This window comes from Narcine bancroftii, chromosome 1 (assembly GCF_036971445.1).
Source record: "Narcine bancroftii isolate sNarBan1 chromosome 1, sNarBan1.hap1, whole genome shotgun sequence".
NCBI lineage: Eukaryota > Metazoa > Chordata > Chondrichthyes > Torpediniformes > Narcinidae > Narcine > Narcine bancroftii.
In genome coordinates, this window is record NC_091469.1 from 452,827,616 (window position 1) to 452,848,931 (window position 21,316).

Below are 21,316 nucleotides of genomic sequence, written 5' to 3' on the forward strand. Positions count from 1 at the left end.
ATGACAAGAAATTAACGATTGATGAAGTTGGAAACTTATAGAATTAATCAGGAAGCTGAGCAATATTTTGGAGAGAAAAATTGGGTTAATGTTTCAGGTTGGTGATCTTGCATAAAATTAAGTATGATAAAAAATAAAGAATTATGGTGAATAGATATTAATCAATTTAAATATTCCATCTACATTTCTTGACTGTGAACAACATGGGCAGGCTGCAGTGTAAACAGTACTGAAAAATTCGTTGACAGTCATCCACTCTACTGCATTTCCAACCACAAGGACTGTTGCACTTAAGTACTTGCAGTCTAAAAAGGCCCCAGTGTGAACGAACACACAGGCAGTAATTATGTTAATTTTTTCCACAATATTTCCAACATTGCAATCTAAAAATCATAATTGTTCCAGTGATTTATATTGATTTCTCAATGATTTGTTTCAGTTCCTCCTAAAAAATTGTAGCGGTCCTGCAGGATAAATCGCGGTGCAGATATTGACTCAAAATTCCTGCACATTCCTTTTTGGACTGCCCGTGTAGCAGCAAAATTCCTTGATTGCCTGCAGTCTAAAAATCATAAATGATATGATAAGGATTTATAGGACAGTGAAAAATCATTGATACGTAACCTCAAGCAAAAAAAATCCTATTTATTATATTTGTCCAAATGAAAAATTGCATGGCCATATCAAAGAATGAGAAATAAAAGAGTTCAAGTTAATTATGACAAAATGTACACATATCGGTTTATCATGGAAATTACACTTACAAAAGTGTTTATGTGGTATTAAAGCTCTGTGATCATTCTTTTTAAAGAATGTTCAATGCAAAATAAAACTGTTATGGAAAATTAAGTGTAAAGCAAAAAATGGTGAACATAAGTGATGCTGGAATTACTCAACCTTTGGAGGAAAACAGAGTTTATATCCTCCCTCTGGGTGGCAGAGAGAGGATGAGGGGCTTGGCTTATTCTAATAAAAATATGGTCATTTGTCCAGAAAAAAATTGTGGTTACTTATCATTTTGTGAATAAAAATATCTTCAGTGACTTAAATAACTTTATTGCCAAACTTGATTGACAGGGCGATCACTCAGACATTTTTATTTTGATGTAGCAGCATTTTACCATTACTTGAAGTCTTCAAGTTAATAGTTGATGTGTGAATTTCTGCACTAAATTTTTCAGCTGGCAATGGGCCAACCTTTCTATTTGTGGGGAAGGAAATGGAGTAAATAAATATAAAAGATGTCGTGCTGCTAAATTCATCAGGATCTCTGCATTCCAGCAAATGTTTCCTCCCAGCAAATATGTGCTCCTGCTCCCTTCCTTCAAATTAATTAATTCTGTTTCTCTCCCTCTCATAGTTTTTTTAAAAATTTTTATTTTTCACACTATGAACCATACTGACCAAAATCACACAAACATTTCCCTCTTGAATATACAGTGTCATTTTCTCCCCTTTTCCCCCTCCCTTCCCTCCCTCCTTCACCCCCCATCCCCCTCACCACTCAATGTTCAACATATATGATACATTAAACCCATTAAACAATGTCATCACACAATGAAAATAAACAAGAAAATTGTGTCTTCTACTTTTACATACTGGGTCAGTTCATTTCGTTGTCTTCTCCTTCAGTCATTTTAGGTGGTGGAGGTTCATGGTAAGACTTCTCTGTTGTGTTCCATGTACGGTTCCCAAATTTGTTCGAATACTGTGATGTTATTTCTTAAATTATATATTATTTTTTCCAATGGAATATGTTTATTCATTTCTATGTACCATTGCTATATTCTTAGGCTATCTTCTAATTTCCAGGTTGACATAGAACATTTTTTCCTAATAAATCTTTTTTGTGATCCATCCAAATCGAGTCCAAGTTCTTTACTTCTTATATTACTTAGAAGAAAGACCTCTGGATTTTTTGGTATGTGGCTTTTTGTGATCTTATTTAATACCTGGTTTAGATCTTCCCAAAACATTTCCACTTTCTCACATGCCCAAATTGCATGTACTGTTGTTCCCGTTTCCTTCTTACAGCGAAATCATCTGTCTGATACTGTTGGGTCCCATTTATTTAACTTTTGGGGCGTGGTGTATAGCCTGCGTAACCAATTATATTGTATCATGCGTAGCCTCGTGTTTATTGTATTTCTCATAGTGCATGGGAAAAGCTATTCTCCCTCTCATAGTTGATGCCTGATCTGTTGAGTGAATGCACCATTTTAATTATAATACTATATTTATAGTAAGTTTAATGATTTGGTTTTATCTATGAAACAGTGGAACTGTACACATCAGAGGTGCACAAGTCAAGTATAACTCACCGATAGAAACCAGTGTGAGAAGAGTATCATCATTACAATATCTTTGCAGCACTGTATTCTAAGAAACCACATTCAGTGATCTCTCTATCTCAGGAAATAAGAAGATCTTGATAATTCTTCGAGTTAAATTTTCTATTTAGTGGAGTGTCCAGCGCGAGCATAGCATATTTGCAGGACCTTCTGAGTTCCTTAGGCAGATAATTCCAGCATCTGCCTTCTCCTGTATGTCTCTATGTAAAAATAGATACTTTAGATCCTCATATTCTTTTGGTGCACTTCAGGCCCAAATGTTAGTTATGTATCTTTATGTTTGCGATATAAAGTACACAGTTTGACCTGGCGAGTTTCTCCAGCATTGCGTTTTTATTTCAACCACGATGTCTGCAGACATTTGTCCGACGTTCCATTAAGGGATATTTATCCACCTCAAAGAATCACCATCTCCACCTTTGTTCCAAATGTGACAAAAGAGATATATCTAGGTTCTTTAATAAGGAGTTAATTAATTGGTGGTCACCACTACATCACCTATAAGGTGAAGTTTATTTTAATGAAAAAATAACATTTGAGGGATTCCAATTGACAGTCTAAACTCTGAACGTCCCCCTCTAAAAATAATAGGTATTGGCATTAAATCTTTTGGCAACCTCTCCATAGTGGAGAGATTGCTTGAATGTTTTCAATTGCGCCAACCTCTCATTGAATGGCGAAACAGGCTCATGGACCCATCCCTGCTCCTTTTTTTTAAATGTTCTCAATCTTCAAAGGGAAAGTTCAGTTCTCGTCAAAATGTTTAAGTTGTATGATGTTCAGAGTTGTTATCTGCCTTGAACCCTTATCCAGCATCCACGTCCAACCTGCATGCATTTTGGAAATGCACCCCCTCCAATTGTCTTTCCAAAATGAAAAGCGCTCGGGTGAGTGTGGAATGTTCTAATAATATCCACGTCTAGCCGAAATCTCGCTGAGAATAAGCAGGGGTCCGGAGATCGTCCGGAAACATGAGACGAGAGGTGCCCGCCCGTTTCGGATCCTGACCCGTTCTTCAAGCTTGAACCTTGAGACCCCACGGGGTGTCGTTTAAAAAAAAAGATGATGGACAAAGTTACATCATCTCAATGCATTCATTGGTATCGAGAGCCGAGCTGAGCGCGTCTCCTTGCACTGCTGATCAAATCGCCGCAGCAACGAGCCCCAGTTCAATGTTTGCTTTCGACCGAACCTGTTTCCGAATGAGAGCGTCCACTCGAAGTGGATGGGCCATGAATGCGAGCCGGAGTTTGATTCTAGCGAGGAGAGAACGAATGAATGAATGAAAGAGGAGTGACGGATCTCAGAAGGGGTGGTCTGCGAGAAAAAGACGCCGAAATAACATAAAGGATGACAAAACACTGGAGAATCGATCGCAGCCGCCCCATACATTATTTATGTCACGGGAGCCTTCCACTAGAAATTACAAAGGGTTCTCTATTTGTTTTGGTCTGAGTGGCTGATGACAACAACAAAAATCTCTGCAAGCCACTAAAAGTCTACGAAACAAACAGCAACTCCACTTCCGCCGCGAGGAACGAGCGGACAGTGTCAAATCCGTCTGGTTAGACACCGTGAGGATGGAGATCTGGTGCGAAATCGGTCGCACTGCCAGCATTTGGCCCAATAAAAGCGTCAAGTCCCGGGAAATAGATAAAAGGGTGCACCCCAAACACGATTTGTCCGTCCGTCCCCCCCCCCCCCCATATGGAATGAACAATCAGCGACGTGGCTGCATGGAATGGGTCGCCTATCCCTTCAACGTTGCAATTACACGCTCTGCCACAGAAATAACTGTTCGGCGAACTGGAGTAAATTAGCCATCCCTGCCCACCCTTAATTTCTATGCAGCTCACATCGTGCTGAAGCTCACAGCGCCCTGCAACGATTTGTCCACTTGTCTCCTTTCTATCAGGGCATATGGGGTGGGGGGAGGATCAGGAAACACATTCTGCATGGACACACTAGGGGAAGCAACCGAGGAGCTGACTTGGTAACATAGGCGTGTATCAGTGGGTCTGAAAGCTGGAGGGGCGGCTACACTGGACGGCGGGAGTGTGTGGGAGTGCGGGCAGCGCGGCGGCGGCGGCGGCGGAGGAGGAGGAGGGGGGGGGGGCGTCCAGAAGGCGCGAGCACGAGCTGCGATTGGCCCGGAGTTGGGAATAATTGTTGGAGAGCGCGAGGGCAAGGGGGTGTGGAGAGAGAGAGAGAGGAAAGAAGGGGGCGGTTGAAACACGCGATCCTATTCGTCCAGCGGCGACGCCACGGATGTCAACCCGTGTGCGATTGGCTGCTCGCCGGCGGCTGTGGACTTGGGCGATATTTTCCTACGGGGATTCGGTGAAGGGGGCGGGAGGGAGAAAAATCATGGCGCCGGTGATGAACTCTCTCGTTTGTTGAGTGAGTGAGGCGGACGGAGCGAGGCTGGACTCGAGGGAGCGGCGACTGACAGCGGCCGGAGAGAGGGGAGGGGGAGGAGGAGGAGAGCGACCGGGAGGTGGGGACCGCCATGGCGGCGGCGGACGGCGAGTCGGCGGCCGACGGAGGGCGGTCGGCACCGGGGCTCAACAGCGCAAGACGACTTGTGGACTAAGGCCTCGGTTCGCCCCGCCGCGCCACAAGGTGTGCTCGCGGGAGACGGTCCTCTCCCCGCCCTCACAGCCGCACTTTCGCGGAGGGAAGCGAGTGCCGGAGGCTCTGCACCGGCCACATAATTTGCCTTAACCATTGGGCCTGGGTGGGGTGGGGGGGGGATGTGGCTCCTCTGATCAAGATCTTGTGCAGGAGATCATGGTGAATTTGCCCCCCCCCCCCCGACCATTGGAGCTGCAGGCGTGGGAAACGCTGACAGATTTTATGGGGGGGGGGGGATGTGGCTCCTCTGATCAAGATCTTGTGCAGGAGATCGTTGTGAATTTGCCCCCCCCCCCCCCCCCCCCCCACCATTGGAGCTGCAGGCGTGGGAAACGCTGACAGATTTTATATTTGCACATCCCGGTGTAACCCGGGCGAATGATCACACACGACCACCCACAGCAAATGGGTGGGCGTCAGGAGCCCGGACAGGCTGTTCAGATCCTCTCACCGGCTGCCTCGGAACCCTCCTCCTTTTAAAACCAGTCACTTTTGGTGGGGGTGGTGGGTGGGTGGGTGGCGATGGGGGGGGGGGTATTTTTGCTCCAAGAGATCTTTGTTTCCGTTTCAGGGGGGTTCGGTTTGGCCGAGGAGACAACAAATATTTGGGGAAAATCAGGTAATTCCGCTTTGGAAGGTGTCGCCCAGCTGCTGTCAGAAAAGCTGGCGAACAGAAATTTAATTTTCCCCATTAGAACAGGAGGCGTCTCCTCGTTTTGATGGAATGATATGTGAGTTCCTGTCGGGAGAATTAGAGTTGTCTGAGTCAGTGCATTCAGATGATGGCTGTTTCTTAAGGAAAACTGTAAATATGTGAGTGAGCCACTGATTTTGATTTATTTGCGACAATCGGTGTTGTTTTTGATTTTCAGGTCGTTTAAGGAACAATGAAGAAGGACGGGTCGATTGGCGAATAATACCTACCCTTTTTTTTATTGTTGCTGTTACTGTTCATGGATTTTTCAACGAACCGAGCCAAGGGAGTGTTCTCCTGATCTGGAGTCGCTTTAAATTGGAATGAAATAATGGCGACACGTCGATCCTGTCCAAGTGAAGAGGAGGATGGAGATGGAAATGGGAGAAGATGCCCATCTATTGGGGACGATGAGGTATGTTGAAGATGAGGTGTGATTTGAGCGCTTATGGCTTTCGCACAAGGCTCAGGACGGAGGGATCAGCATTTGCTTTTGTGTGTTGTCATCTTGTATTGGGCGCTCTGCCCGACCGGCTCAACAGATCATGCTCCAGAGGGCTTGTGTCTTTCACTGTAAGCTTTTCGACGCAACTACTAGCTATTTTTTTAAAATCGAGAGCTTTGATTTGCTGTTCCCGGAATACTTTTTCAGCGAGTGCACAAGCGCACTCGAAAATATTCTGTCACTCTTTGCATAAGTTGCAAAGAGGAATGGTCGAAATTTCATCAAATAATTTAGTGACAGTTTTTTTTTTAATGTCGGTTATGTAAAGTGATAGGGAAAAAAAAGTTGTTGGAAAGACTTCTGATGACTGAAATGGTAGTTTTTAAATGATCACTGAATGAGAAAGATTCTGGTTATTGCTTTCTTTTTTCAATGGTAGGGTTGCTGAGTAGTATTACAGTAGTAAAAAGGTGGGTCTAATCTGGAGACTACTGAAAGACATTGACAATTGGAAGTTGGAACTTTGTATGGAGAATACCTTTTGCAATTTCAGTATTGTAGTTAAGTGACATTATGATGAAGGCACAGTTATCGTTTTAAATGTTCTGGAAAAGATCATACAAAATGCAAAAAAAAAATGTATTTTTTTAACAAAAACAAATCTCTTGGGAGGCCAGGAGTATTTATGGCAGTGGTGGCCTACCTTTTAATTTTTAATTTGGACACATAGCCATTTTGGCCCACAAGTACGTACCGGGGGTGGGGGGGGGGGGGATTTGTAGGTTAATTGGGCAGGATGGACTCGTGGGGCGAAATGGCCTGCTACTGTACTGTAGGTCTAAATTAAAAACTAAAAGGTTTGCCACCCCTGATTTATGGAGAGAGGAGCAGATGATGTTTTTGTCTTGATTCCCTCAGAAGCTAGGAATATACTCTGGTTAAGATGATCTCGTAACACTTGCATTTTACAGCATACAACCTAGCTGAAGAATGTATTGGCAGGAAGGAGGAAGCCTCAGGTGCTTTTTGTATCATTATCACTTACTTTTAGTAAGGCATTGTTCTTATCCAATAAACAAACTACTGCAGGAATTCAGTGTGTCAAGGAGCATCTGTTTTACTCGGCCTGCCAGCAGATCTTTGCTTTTGATTCCAATGTGTCCAGTCTGTTGCATCTCAGTGGTCAAGGTGGGTCTGTACTGCTGTACCATTCATTCAGACAAGGAATACCAGATCTCAGGTGATTGGAGAATAGCTCACTGTGGATACCTGCCCCCCCCTCCCCCCCCAAATTTTGAAGCTGAAGTATTTTGAAATGGCTAGGAAAATGTATAATAATATTTTGAATATTATGAGTCCCCACAAGATCCAACTTGGTAAGATGACAGAAAAGATTCACAGGGGTGATCCATCATGATGAGTAAGTTGCGTTGTTTGGAGCTTAGAAGAATAAGGATGAAGACATTGAAATGCACAAGATCATTTATAGGACATAATGAGGTATATGTTAATAGGTTTCCACTGATGAGACAATCTCAAATGAGAGGACAGTTACAAGTTAGGTAGTGGTTATTTAAAACTGAGTTGCGTAGGATCATTTCAATGAGGTGGGTGAATCTCTGGACTTCTCTCCCACAGAGGGTTGTGGAGGTTAGATCTTCAGTATAAGTAGATAATTTTTGAAAAGATGAGGAAATTGACGGTTATGTGGAACTGGCATAGAAGAGATGAGATGGGATCAATCACCTATAATCCTATTGAACAATGGGTTTGGCATGAGAGGCTTCTCCTATTTTCTTGCGTTCTTAGTTCTAGTACTCTCTTGAATTGAGCTGATTTGTGGGAACAAGATCATTTCATTTGGGTGTATTTTAAAACTAGGAAAGTATTACAGTTTTGAATTATTTCAAACTCGTCCATGATTTATTTTCCACATGTGATAATTGCATTATTTTTAAAATTCTGAAATTTAAATTTTTCGGCTTCACACTTTTCCTTCCACCCTCCCAAAAAAAGAGGGGTTTGTCGTGATGCATTTGAGCAGTACAGGCGCTTTGGTGGAAGGGCCTGTACCGTGCCGTCTCTCTTTAAAAATAAACAAATAAATAGAAATTGTTGTATATGCTCTAGCAATGACAAATCCATTGTGTTGTATCCACTAACCATGACAATTTTTTTAAATATCTATTACTCGGATGGCATTTTTGTATATGTAATACGTCAGTGAAAATGATCTGCTGCGTGTATGTTTGTGTGGCTGTTTTAGTTTAACATATGGGGATTTGTGTGAATGTGTCTTAAGGAACCGTACCAATTTATGGTTAAAGATAGCAGGGATATTTGTTAAATGGTTGATAAATATTTGTATATTTCCAAGATGCGTCCTTAGTTGCTAGCTGGGAATCTGTTATCACTGGAGCTGTTAAAAATCAAGGAACACTACAGATGCTGGAAATGTAAAATTAGAACAGAAAGTGTTGGAAAAAATCAGCGGATTACACCACATCCGTAGGAAGAGAAACTGCTAATGTTTCAGGCTGAAGATCTCCTCCTACATGTCCAGCCTGATCTGCTGAGAATTTCCAATATTATTATCATGCAGCTGTTGTTTAGTTACAGTTTTAAAGTACAGATATATTCATGAGTTAGTATGCAGTGTTAGTAATTATGACTTCTTGCCATGGAGTTTTGAGAATGTTTTATAATTTAAGAAAATATTTAAAAAAAAAAGTAGTGTGCAAATGTTAGATTGTTGTGCCATGTTAAGGAAGAAAAGGTGGTGAGCTTATCTAGTCAGGCCTTGTATGTGTCCAAACACAGATGTCTTTAATTGTTCTCAGGCAATTGTTTGTAATCAACCAGTAAATTGCAGTGATTCATGAAAGGTGGCAGCCATCTTCTCAGGGTACTTGGATCTTGGTGAAGCACCGAATGTCTTCTGATAAGCTGGGGGCAGATGGATATAGATGGGAATGATGTCGCTCTAACTGTGGCAGGTGCAAATTTTTCGTATCATCAGAATACAAAAAGAAATGGCAAGTGTTTCTGTTATTGCTAGAGAATCGGGTTCTCAGTTTAAATAATATGTGGTGCCTCTGACCGTATCCCATTACATTGAGTTGGTGATTAAAGTTTTTTTTTTAAACTTTTGTTTCAATTGAGTTTAAATTATACTTGGCTCTTTCTGATGGCGAAGTAAATTATTCAGTTGTTTTTCTAAATTAAACTGGAAAAAAGTTAATTAATTACCAGAACCACAACAATGTTCTGTTGTTACCTGAACGTCTAAATTTAGAAAAGACTTTGTCGTTGACTGCTTGTCTTTGCCTACAATGCTGGTCAGGGTGGAATAATTGTTGCCAGTATGTACTGTAAAATCATTCCGCACCTTTTATTTTTCCAAATTTATTTAATGCTTTTGCATTCTCTTTAAATATATAAGAAGCTATCTTTGAGTTTTTCTTTATTTTTCCATTTATTAACTAATATTAAATGCCATGATACTAGCATGTTTACTTTTAATCTCACTGGAGGACTCAGTAAAGAGAAAACTCCCCAAATAGTCCACTGAGAAATGTATCTATAGTAATCATTAAATTTGTTTTTTTTTTAATTATTTCTAATAAATTGCTCTTCAATTTTTATTTACTGCTACTGTGAAAATTTTGTTGATTACTTTCCACATTTCTGTGTGCAGATTTCAGATTTATTCTGGGTGTGTCAGAATTACCAATAATTGGTAGTGCTAAAAAATAAACTGTATATAGGATAAACATGTAAATAAGTAAAGGAACTGCAAACAGATAACAGGTTAGTGTAACGGTTAGCACAACGCTGTCACAGCGCTAGGGAACGGGGTTCGAATCCCCCGCTGTCTGTAAGGAGTTGTATGTTCTCCCTGTGTCTGTATGGGTTTCCTCCCACCATTCAAAACATATGGGGTTAGGTTAATTGGGTGTAATTGAGTGGCACGGACTCATGGGCCAGAAGGGCCTTTTACCATGCTGTATGTCTACATTAAATTAATGTCAATAAACTGTGCAGTACAGAGAAAACAAAAAGAAAATCAATAAAGTCCACAAGTAAGAGTCCTTAAATGAGTCTCTTACTGAGTTTGTCGTTGAGGAGTCTGATGGTGGAAGGGTGGCAGCTGTTCTTGAACTTGGTGGTGTGAGTCTTGTGGCACCTTTCCTGATGGCAACGAGAACAGAGCGTGTGCTGGGTGATTGCTGCTGCTCTCCAACGGCAGTAATCCTTGTAGATGTACTCATTGGTGGGGAGGGTTTTGCCTGTGATGTCCTGGGCTTTGTCCACTATCCTTTGGAGAGCTTTACTCTCGTGGGCATTGGTGTTTCCATACCAGCCTGTGATGCAGCCCGTCAGCACACTTTCCACCACAACTCTGTAGAAATTTGCCGGGGTTTCTGGTGACATACCAAACCTGCGCAAACTCCTGAGGAAGTAGAGGTGCTGACATGCTTTCTTCACAGTGCTATTGGTGTGTTAGGTCCAGGAAAAATCCTCCGAGATAGTGACTCCCAAGAACCTAAATTTGCAGCCAGCAAAAAAGTTCAAATCATTTCACATTGGTGGTAATGAAGGATGCTGGCAAACCTTTTTTTAAATTCTTTGTGATTATTTAATACATCACAATGTTAACCACCTGCCTCTGTTTATCATCAGTAAGTGGAAAATCAAGTTAATCTGCACCAACCACCAACTTCTTGGATTTATTTTGTATATTTATATCAGCACTTTGGTGAGGTAATACATTTTTCAGAAATACAGGTCATGTTATTTGGAAGATGCAAGGAGTAGGGTAATAGAAAAATTAAATACATCAATCACTAAAAGTGTGCTGTAAGCCACAAAGACAGTTTAGTCAGCATTAGGGTTTATTTTTAAAAGAATAGCATTGAAAAGTTGGGAATTTTGTTCTAAACCGGTAATACACGGTGGTTAGAGAAGCTGTGGGATATCATATAAAGTTCTGTTAGCCATGTCTTTTTAAAAACAATTATGTATGTCCAACGTAAGCTTTCCCCAGGTAATGAATGAGGCATCTGTGGAAACTGAACCATGCCAGTTTTGTAGTATGATTTAACATAACTCCAAATGCAATTGATTTTTTTTCCTCACTTGCTACTTGTGTCGAAGGGGCTGCATTTTCCCTCTGATTTGAGATGAACCAGATTTTCTGAAGATGGTTCAAACCTGAGGTATTCTTCTGACGCTGTATCAGAGGACAGTTTATGAAACTGATGATTGGCTGTTGGCTACACCATGGTTTTGAATGATAATATTGTATCTGAAGAACATTAATGTGTTAGTCTGAGGTTTGAGCTTTAGTTGTGAGGATCTCTGATACCGTGGGGAAAGGCTGTATTCACAGTGTGACAGTTCGCATTACCTATAGTAATAGACAAAGGAATTTATAATGGAAGTTGACTACATGCAAATGTAAAATGGCTCTATGTATGTGGATTCGGTTTTTGTGCATTGTATTTGGGTTCTCATTAATTTTTGGCTGCGCTTCCTAATGATAGTTTAATCACATCACAAAATCTGCTTTCTCTTGTAACTCCTTTCAAATGGGGCTTTCTTATTTGATTAGAATTAAAGCAGTGTAATAAACTGCTCAGCCTCTGATATTCAAGTTATTGTGGAATGGAAGCAGGAAAATTATCTGTGTAAAGAGGAATGGAGACCAGTGGTCGTGAAAATAGTAATGAAGGATGTATACAGAGCAATTTAATGAAGTTGCACAACAAATTTTTGAGAGATGGATGGGAAACAAAATTGAAAGCCAACCATTTTAAACAAAAAGAGAGAATGAAGTTGACAGTATTGCAGCGAGCACAAATTAAGATCTGCCTTATTGTAGCAGGGCCCTCTAATATATGTCCCTGAATGTTCATCAGTTTTGAAGTCGTATTTGTGAACACACTTTCTGAAAGCAGTTTCTTCCTGTTTGTGTTCATATATAGTTAGCATGCTATTTATGCCTTTTATGTCTGTAATGTGGTAATTTTTTTTGTCCAAGAGCGAAATGTAGGAGATACCAGATGTCATAAATGAAAAATGTTTTAATCATTTATTTTTATTATAATTTTAATGTACAGATAAAGTATGGTAACAGGCCCACTGGTCCATGCCACTCAAAATACACCTATTAACCTGTATGTTTTTGGAGGGTGGGAGGAAACCGGAGCACCAGAGGTGAGGGGAGAATGTACAAATGTGGGTTGCTGGGACTGTAATAGTATTTTAGATTTTAGACACTGGAACATGGAGGTTGTAATTGAAGTGAAAACAAATTATAAGAGTGTAATAACAGTAAAGTGAGTAGGATGGAGCAGGTGGGAAAGTTGGTATCCTGCAGGGAGTGACTTGCCATCTGACAGAGAAAAGCCTTTCCACCATCTACAAGGCACTCTAAAAGAGTGATTTTTAAAAACTCTCCACTTGTCTGGTTAATAACCGCTCCAAAACCTCTCAAGATGGTTAGGTCAAACCAGTTAGCAGGATACTCCAAAAGGAGCACCTAAAAGTGTGACCAGAAAGAACAACGGAAACGCCAGTACTTGAAGGCTCTCTTCCAAATTTCGCATCATCTGGATTCTGAAATATGTTGTTAGTCCTTCATCATTGCTGGGTCAAAATCCTGGAATTGTCTGGAGCACCTTCTCCAGATACAGTAGTTCAAGAGTGTTGTTCATCACAAAGGAAGTAGGGGATGGACAATAAATACTAAGCATCCCTGAAAATTAATTAAAATTGACAAGTGATGGGTGATGTTCTGATCTGGAAATGTGAAAATTGTATATAGGCAACCTGTGATATTAGTGTTGGCGGGTAGCGTTTGCTAGCAAATAGTTGGTATTGTTATTTTCTGTAGCATGATGCTGCATTATCTGCTTGTCAAGAAATGAAAGTTGAAAAAAATTTTTTTTTTTTAAACATGCATTCTCTATTTCTAAATTTTGGATAATGATTGTTTTACTTGAATGGCTGTAATGCGTGGTTACTTGTATTTCCTGCAATGGGAGAGTAGTAGTGATTGGGGTAAAACAATCCATGGCGTCTGACAGAATATAGGACAGGAACAGGCCCTGATGTCTGTGCCAAACATGATGCCAACTTAAACTAAGTTGCTGCTGTTTACAGATGATACATATGCCCTGCGTTTCTCTATCTAGAAACCTCTTAAACACAGATATTCTGTCTGCTTCTACCAATACCCCTGGCACTAACTCCTTACTGTATTATTTTTTTTTAAACTTTTCCAGCACATCTCTTAAATTCTTCCTTCCCCAACCCATGGTTTCACATTCATCACACTTTTAAAAACATTTCATTTTTCTAACATTCCTTTTCCTTTAAGCAACATGCTCCATTCAATTCAATCTGGTTCTTGTACCTTCAAAATTCGCCTTGCCCCAGTTCCAGTTTTTAACTTGTGGTCTCGCCATTTCTTTCCATAACTATCCTAGACCTAATAGAACAATCATTGCTGTTCCCCAAAGGCTCGTCCACGTCCACTTCATATCCCTCCTAATTTCTCCAGCGTTGACCTTCCCTGTTGGAACCCTCTACCTGCCTAAATTGCATCAGGTTGGTGTACATTGACATTGGCTTGACACTTAACTCCATCATATCAGCAAAGCAAACAATAAAATTCTGGATCAGTGAGTCTATTTGTCTCCCTACAACTGGATCTTCAACATTTTCCTCGGCAGACCCTGATCAGTATGAATTGGCAGCTCCTTCTCTCTTATCATCAATATGGACACCTCATTTTCCTGTACAATGAATGGCAAGTCATTCTGCTCCAACTCGAATCTATACATTTTATGAGGGTGCCACCATTTTTGGATGAATAGTGAGACAGTATATGAGATGGACATCAAGAAAGTGGTTGGATGGTGCCAGAGCAAGACCAAGGAGCTTATTGGGGACTCTCAGAAGGGGACGTTGAGGGACTCTGCACTGTTGGTGGGATAGTGGTGGAGAGGGTTAGTATCTTCAAGTTCCTGAGAGTATACTTATCAAAGAGCCTGTCCTGGAGTCAGGGCATCTAAGGATACTTGGCATGTTGTCGTGTACTCTTTCAAACTTCTGCAGGTGTACTATGATGGAAAGTATACTGACTGGTTGCATCATGGTTTGGTTTGAAAATATATGCCCAGGAATGCAGGAGGCTGAAGTGTCAAACCTTGCCAAGTCCATTATAGACACTGATGTCCTGTCCATGGAAGAAATCAATCTGTGGTGTTGCTTCAAGAAGGTGACTAGCATCAAAAAGGATTTTCATCACATTGGTCACAATCTCTGCCTACTGCTACCTTTAGGCAGAAGATTACTGGCATCCAGTTCCTCTAGATTCAAGAACAGTTTTAATACAACCGTAGCAAGCTCTTGAACCTCCCTGCACTACCCTATTTCTGAGTGCAAGCTGCTCTGCGATCACTTTAGAAATGTCACTTTGCACTAGCTATAGGTGTGAAGATTTATTCATCAATCCATTCATATAATCTCTTTTCTGTCTCAGGGTACTTTAATTTGTACTATTGTTGTTTCTTGCCTCTGTGGCTGCAGCAAATAAGAATGTTAATGCTACTGTATTGCACATGGGTATATGACAATGAACTCTCATTCTTAATATATTTCCTGCAGTAAGTTGACCAAAACTGTGCGCAATACTCAAAGTCTGTGGTCTAACCACTGCCTTGCATGTGCTATTCTTGCTGCAACTTCTGATTATGTGGGAGCAAAATCAAAACAGCAAACGAGTAATGACTAAATGCTTTAGCAATCCAGAACAGCCATTCTCAAACTTTTTGTGAAGCAGTCAAGTTTAGTTGGTTTCTTCTGTAATTCTCTCCCACCAATTATTTATTTAAACAAAAATTATCATTTCAGTCCTTAGCCCCTATTGAAAATGGTTGATTTGGAAGAATTAACTATTGGTGAGGATAATTGGAAATTTCTCCAGCTGTATTTTAAATTGTGCATTGATATTTTTTGATGTTCAACTAAAACAGTAAAGCTTAGTTAAAAGTTTTATCCAAAAAAAACCCAACAGTGATACCAATCCAGGTTATTTTTGAATTTTTTTTGGTCACATGGTGAGCAGAGACTAGTTTTTGTTTCCCTGGAGTGAAGGAGACTGAAGGATGATCAAAAACAAGAGCATATCAGTTTAAGATGAGAGCAAGGGATTTTACAAGGGATATTTTATTTACGCAGAGTGATTGATAGTTTGAATGCGCTGCAAAAGAAAGTGGTGGAATATGATAGCGAGATGAAGGTTTGGGAATTACTAGGGACTGATCAGAAATTCATACAGAAAATATCAATGTTTCTGGATGGATGAATATATATCCTGTGGTGTACCTTGTTTTATCAAAGCTGCATGGATAGTAGTTGTTATGTGTTGTTATAGAACAATTTTTACTACTGAGTCAGGCAAACATAGAAAAATGGAAAGAAGCAAAAAAAAAATTTTGTTTCAAAGCAAAGTGATGATGACTGAAAGGGATAAATTTCAGAGATAAAATACTGAAAATAGTGCAAGTAAAAGATGGGACTAAAGAAAGCATACATTGTGAGGCCACTGTCAATACAAAACCAAATGTAAATGTTAATATTGAACTGTTTCCCAAGTACAGTACAACTCTGATTATCCAAAACACTCATTTATCCAAAACAATCAGAAATCCTCATTTATCTGAATTTTTTTTTTTGGAGCCAAACGGACCTCACAGGTTGACGGAAAGAAAACCTCACTTGACGTGCAATTAGAATGACGATTGTCCTTGTTTCTGGTAACTCCCTGCCCTCTCACTTTCAATTTCTTCTTTACCTTCCCCTATTGACTTTTCTCTCCAACTCTCCTTCTCAGACTGCATGCCACTGTCTCCCAGCTGCGTGGTCAGAAGAATCCCTTGTTCCACTGTGGGTGTGTGGTAGGCCTAGGGCAGAATTCAGAGTCAGGACTCTGGCGTTGGGAGCTCTGGTGATCAGGGACACAGGAGCCTGCTGACTCCCCAGTGAGGGTTCCACTGGCCTGCGAAGCCTCCCTGGGGATAGACGGCAGTGGTGGGGATGTATTGGGGATCAGCAGTGGTAGTTGGGAGGTCTCAATGAACGGCGGTGGCGTTGGGGACATTTCGGGGATCGGCAGTGCCCAGGATTTTTTTGGTGAGAATTAAAGATTATATTAATGCTAAAAAAGACTTCCCTGTTGTTGTTTAACATTGATATGTGATTTGCTGTTGTTAATGGGCTGGTTTTTTAAAAAAATGTCCAGTTAACCCAAAAAAGAACACTTATCCGACTTAGGCTCGGTCCAGACCATTTTGGATGATCAAAGTTGAGCTCTACTTGTTTATTCCTTTTGAAATTATGCACAAGGTCAAAAAAATCAACCAGTGATAAATAATTTCTATCTTGAATCCGTCGTCTAATTTGAAGAAATGTAATGAGAATTGATTGTTACCTGGACACTTTTGAGCAAATGGCTCATTGGTGACCAGTAAAACCAATTTCACTCTTGGGATTTGTTTTCAGTTTAACATGTTTGGTCTTGTGGTTTCTCAAATCAAACCATTTACCCGTATATGAATGCAGATCACCATACAAGTGTTTATTTGTGATTATGGTGTTTCTTAATAGTAGTAGTGGAAGGTTGTTGCTTGAATGGAAGGCCTGTGACCAGCATTGTGCCCCTGTTCATCTATGTTAACAGCTTGGATAACAATGTAGTTAGCAATGATTATTAAGATAGGGCTGTCTAAATGTAGAGGCCATCGATTTTAGGTGAGAGGGAAAATTTAAAGAGACGTAAGATATAGTAGCAGGAGTCGGCCATTGAGTCTGCTCTGCCATTCAATAAGATCATAGCTGATCTGGCCGTGGACTAGCTTTACTTTCTTGCTGGTTCCCACAACTCAATTCCCCAATTCTTCATAAATCAAACTCTCTATGTCTTAAATATATTAAATGAATATGCCTCCACTGCCTAGGTACTGTGTATGTAAGAAGTCTGGAGATCATAAAAACTGGAACAACACACACAAAATGCTGGAGGAAATCAGTGGATCAGGCAGCATCCATGGAAAGCAATAAGTCTTTTGCCTTCTGTGGCTGCTGCGTGATCTACTGAGTTTCTTCAGCACTTTGTGCATTACCTCTACTGCTTCCTTGGTTGGAGAAGTCCACAGATTCAGTAATTTGGGAGAAGCAGTTCCACCTGATCTTTGTCTTAAATCCACTCCCCTGAATCTTGAGGCTGTTCCCTCATTCTAGTCTCACCTGCCAGTGGAAACACCCTTGCTGCTTCTCTTATCTATTTCACTTCATAATTTATTTTCCAAAAAATCCACCCACATCCTTCTTAGCTCCCATAAGTATATTCCCACGCTACATGTAAATTAGCATTTTCATTTCTAGAAATGTGAATAATTATAATGTTTTAGAAGACATTTAAACAGGCACATGGACAGGAAAGTTTTAGAGGGATGTGGGCTCAATGCAGACAAATGAGTCTAGTTTGCTCGGTGTGGACAAGTTGAGTTGAAGGACCTATTTCCATGCTGTAGACCTGAGTGACTATAATTTCAACTTGAACATGTAAAAAGTCAGAAACAAAATAAAATTTGTCATTTTGAAAAATTCTGGTCTTCTTTTGGGCTGTTCAGAAGTTGTAACTTGTGTTGCATTCTTGATGTTCCTCTGGTCACCTGGAGTATGTGGAATACCAGAAGGAATTGCATGGATAATGTTCTCGATGTTGTTGCAATTGCTAAATTGGAGGGAAGAAGACTGAAGTACATATTGAAGTTTCTTAACAGTTAAATTTTTAATATTTGAAACTTTTCTCAAATGTACAAGCAAATTTAAAGCTGGAGTGAGAAAATGAAGGAGCATCATTAAATATCCATCTATTCATTTGTGGAGCTACTTTAATGTGAATCTGGATATTTAAAGCTAGCGTTGCGCATTAACTTATGTGGGTTTGCATTAGATCTGAATTTTCCTCAATGTACTATATAAAAGTATGAATACTTGTGTAGGTCTACAAATGAAAATCCATATTAACATCAATAAAATTTTAAGCTTTGGCCTTTTTTTTAAATTAGAATTTTAGAAGTTTCATTCCAAGTCTCCAGGTGTAAACAGGAAATGCAGTTAAATATGAATTGTTTTTTGATAAAGATGATTGTGCTTCTATGGCCTACCTTTAAATGTATTTTTATCCATAATTACTTCTATAGAAACATTGCATTTCTTTTGTGTATTCTTAAAATATTAGGGATGACTTTACAAGTGTAACTTGAATCAGATAGTAATTATTGTCATGTAATATTACACAAAATTGCCTTTAGTCTGTCATAAGACAGACAAAGATTACCGTTAGCATTGTCTGGCTCCCCTTACAGTCAGAGAAAGAGAAGCAAAAGAGAGTGTCCCCAGATTCACTGAGTGTCTGTGGATTTGCCTGCAGCCTCTTCAGCACTCAGTTTAGTTCAAACTTTTGGCAACCCAAGCGCAGATCCAAACCTCTGACACAATGAGGAAGCCTACAGCACCCAAGGCTTTTTGGGAGCCCTGCTTGCCTTTGGTAACTGGTAATCTTGATTCCAATGCCTGGTTCTCATGAGCAGGTCACCAGTAGCCCGCAACATGGAGTGAGTCCTTTGAGCTCAGTCGCCGTCCTGTGCGTGTCCTTCAGCGCTGAGCCCCTCGCTGGTCCCCCATCATGGCCACCATTCTCAGAGTTGTCTCCTCTGCTTCTCCTCAACCAGGGATGTTCTCCCCATTATTGGTTCCCTGTGCTGGTCTGCTGCTCCCAGAGAGTTTGCAACCCCTTGAAGGCGCTGCCAAACACAGGCACCACTGTCTTGGGCCCAGACCCCACATTTGCAGGATTTTTTAAATAAAAGACCATCTACTCCTTTAACAGACCATTTAAAGCCTATACGGAGCCATCGGCAGTAGAACTGAGTGGTAGGACTCCATAGGGGAGCACTGTCTCTCTGCTCATCGCTCTCCTCGGGATAACACCAGCAGCGGCATTGACTTTACAGCAGCTATGGCAATGCTGCCATTTTATTTTTGACGAATTAAGAATGTTTATATACCCCCCCCCCCAGATGTTTTCCATGCTTGTCTGCTTTTAATTAAATGGTCTCTCCCTGTTTAATTGCAAATTACTTCACAAATTCTACTATTTTTGGTGACTGCAAAAATGGAATAGATTGAACAATTAAATGTAATGTATAAAATATTAAATAGGAATGCTTAAATAGATCTGTTTAAGTTTTTTTAGTTGATTAAATAGGAGCATTTAGTTGTTTTACTTTGAATTATCATGGCACTTAAAATTACATTTAGTGCTGTGTGTTGTGTATAATTAGAAGACATGCTTTTGTGAAACATGATCCTTCCAGACCCAAATCCATTCAGTCTTCTATTATCAATAGATGGTGTGGGGTTTACACATTCCATGTACCATGTGGGATTCCTCTTGGTACCACCATATCATAGAGCACAAAAATGGGCCATTTTGGTCCACCTCATCCCGACCTACTGTGATGTCTCTCTAATTTGATCCAAATTTCTCTTTCAGTCCAAGATGTGTAGATTGGTTGGTATGTTAATTTGTCCATAGTGTGTTAAGTCATTGCAACAAAAAAAATCATACACTTGTTCCACAATTGCACAGGATGGGGCTCCTGCACTGCTATCTTCTTAATTTCCCCATGCCTGTCTCACTCATAGTTGCATCCTGTTCTCTCTTTATTCAGTAATGTCACCATTGAAGTAAACTTACAAATGCCCCTTACTCAACAACCTGTTCATTTGATGTTTCTCATGCAGGAATTCTATTGTGCTTTCTTGTAAAGGATAAATATTGTGTCCTCTTCTGAATGCAAATTCAAACCCTTTTTGATGGGAGACATGGTTAGCATAGCAGTTAGCACAAAGCTGTTACAGTGACAGCAATGGTGACTGGGATTTGAATCACATGCTGCCTATAAGGAATTTGTATGTTCTTCCTGTTTGGGTTTCCTCGAAGTGCTCCAGTTTCATCCCACCCTTCAAAAATACAGGGGATTGTAGGTCAATTGGATGCAATTGAGCAGCACAGAACCATGGGCTGAAAGGGCCTGTTACCTGCTGTATCTATGTCTAAATGTCGAACTTAAGTATGTTGAAGGTTACATGGGAAAGAAAATGTCTGTTGAATAATTTTTAATTGTCCTCCCAAAATTCAATGCATTTTCCCTACATATACTAAATTACGTTTAAATTTGTCAAACCACTGGCGTCACTTGCAGGGTGCAGATAGCACCAGGTTACACCATCAGAGGGGGTGAGACCAAAATGAGTCATGTGGTTTCGTCTGCCCACAAGTCAGCACCATTGCCACCCCTGGGTGGGGGTGGGGGGGGGGAGGGACTATGAGTTAACACACCAGGTGACACCAACCCTAGTGACATCACTGTGTCAAACCATGCCAATAATTTAACCTCGTTTCATGGATGTTAGAATAATGTGCGACAGATCATGAGATGGCATGAGTAAAAACTTTTACCATTTTAAATTCATCCATTCTATTATTTCTAAAGCGGTCCTCCTTTATTGCAGCAAGCATTTGTTTGAATTTTTCATGAATTTTTGTCTGTATGTCAAGGACACCATCTATCAATGATGCTTATGGGAAAAGGGATGCTTTTTTTAAACACTGGGTCCAAATTGACCCATACATTTGTAAGCATCTTCAACTCTTGATCTAATTTGATGTAAAACAGCAGTAAAAATATTTGTTTTGTTATCACAAATTGAAGAATAATGCAGATGCTGAAAATCCAAAGTATAAAAATAAAATACAAGATTATAGAAACACCCAGCAAGATTGCAAGCATCTGTGGAAAGGGCTTAAACAACAGCTCATCTTTCATCTGTGCTCCATTTCAAAATCTAGAACATAGGGTTTCTGTTTGAAAATTGTTCACTTCTGCTGAAAGTCATCCATTTGTACTACAAGCTTTGGGCTTTTCCCCCACTAATAACCTGCTGAACATATCCAACAGATATACATTTTAAGATTTTGCACTCTTAAGTGTCCTTGTTGTGTAACTTTTATTCAATTTTTGTCTTTAAACTGCTTCATTACCCTTTGAT

At 40.3% G+C, this 21,316-nt stretch overlaps 1 protein-coding gene across 7 annotated transcripts in view; it reads left to right on the forward strand.

Annotated features, from left to right (window-relative positions):
* The first annotated feature begins 4,710 nt into the window (after positions 1-4,710).
* LOC138751791 (rho GTPase-activating protein 21-like) overlaps positions 4,711-21,316 on the forward strand; it is a 228,084-nt gene continuing 211,478 nt past the window's right edge. For 5 of the 7 annotated variants that reach the window (XM_069914584.1, XM_069914583.1, XM_069914582.1 and 2 more), the window contains exons 1-2: positions 4,731-4,973; positions 5,858-6,094. In XM_069914584.1, coding sequence (XP_069770685.1) covers positions 6,011-6,094 — 84 coding nt within the window. In that variant the 5' untranslated portion in view covers positions 4,731-4,973; positions 5,858-6,010. Of the gene's footprint in view, positions 4,974-5,857; positions 6,095-21,316 lie in introns of all 7 variants that reach the window. The other 2 variants (XM_069914578.1, XM_069914577.1) reach the window with 2 other exon arrangements.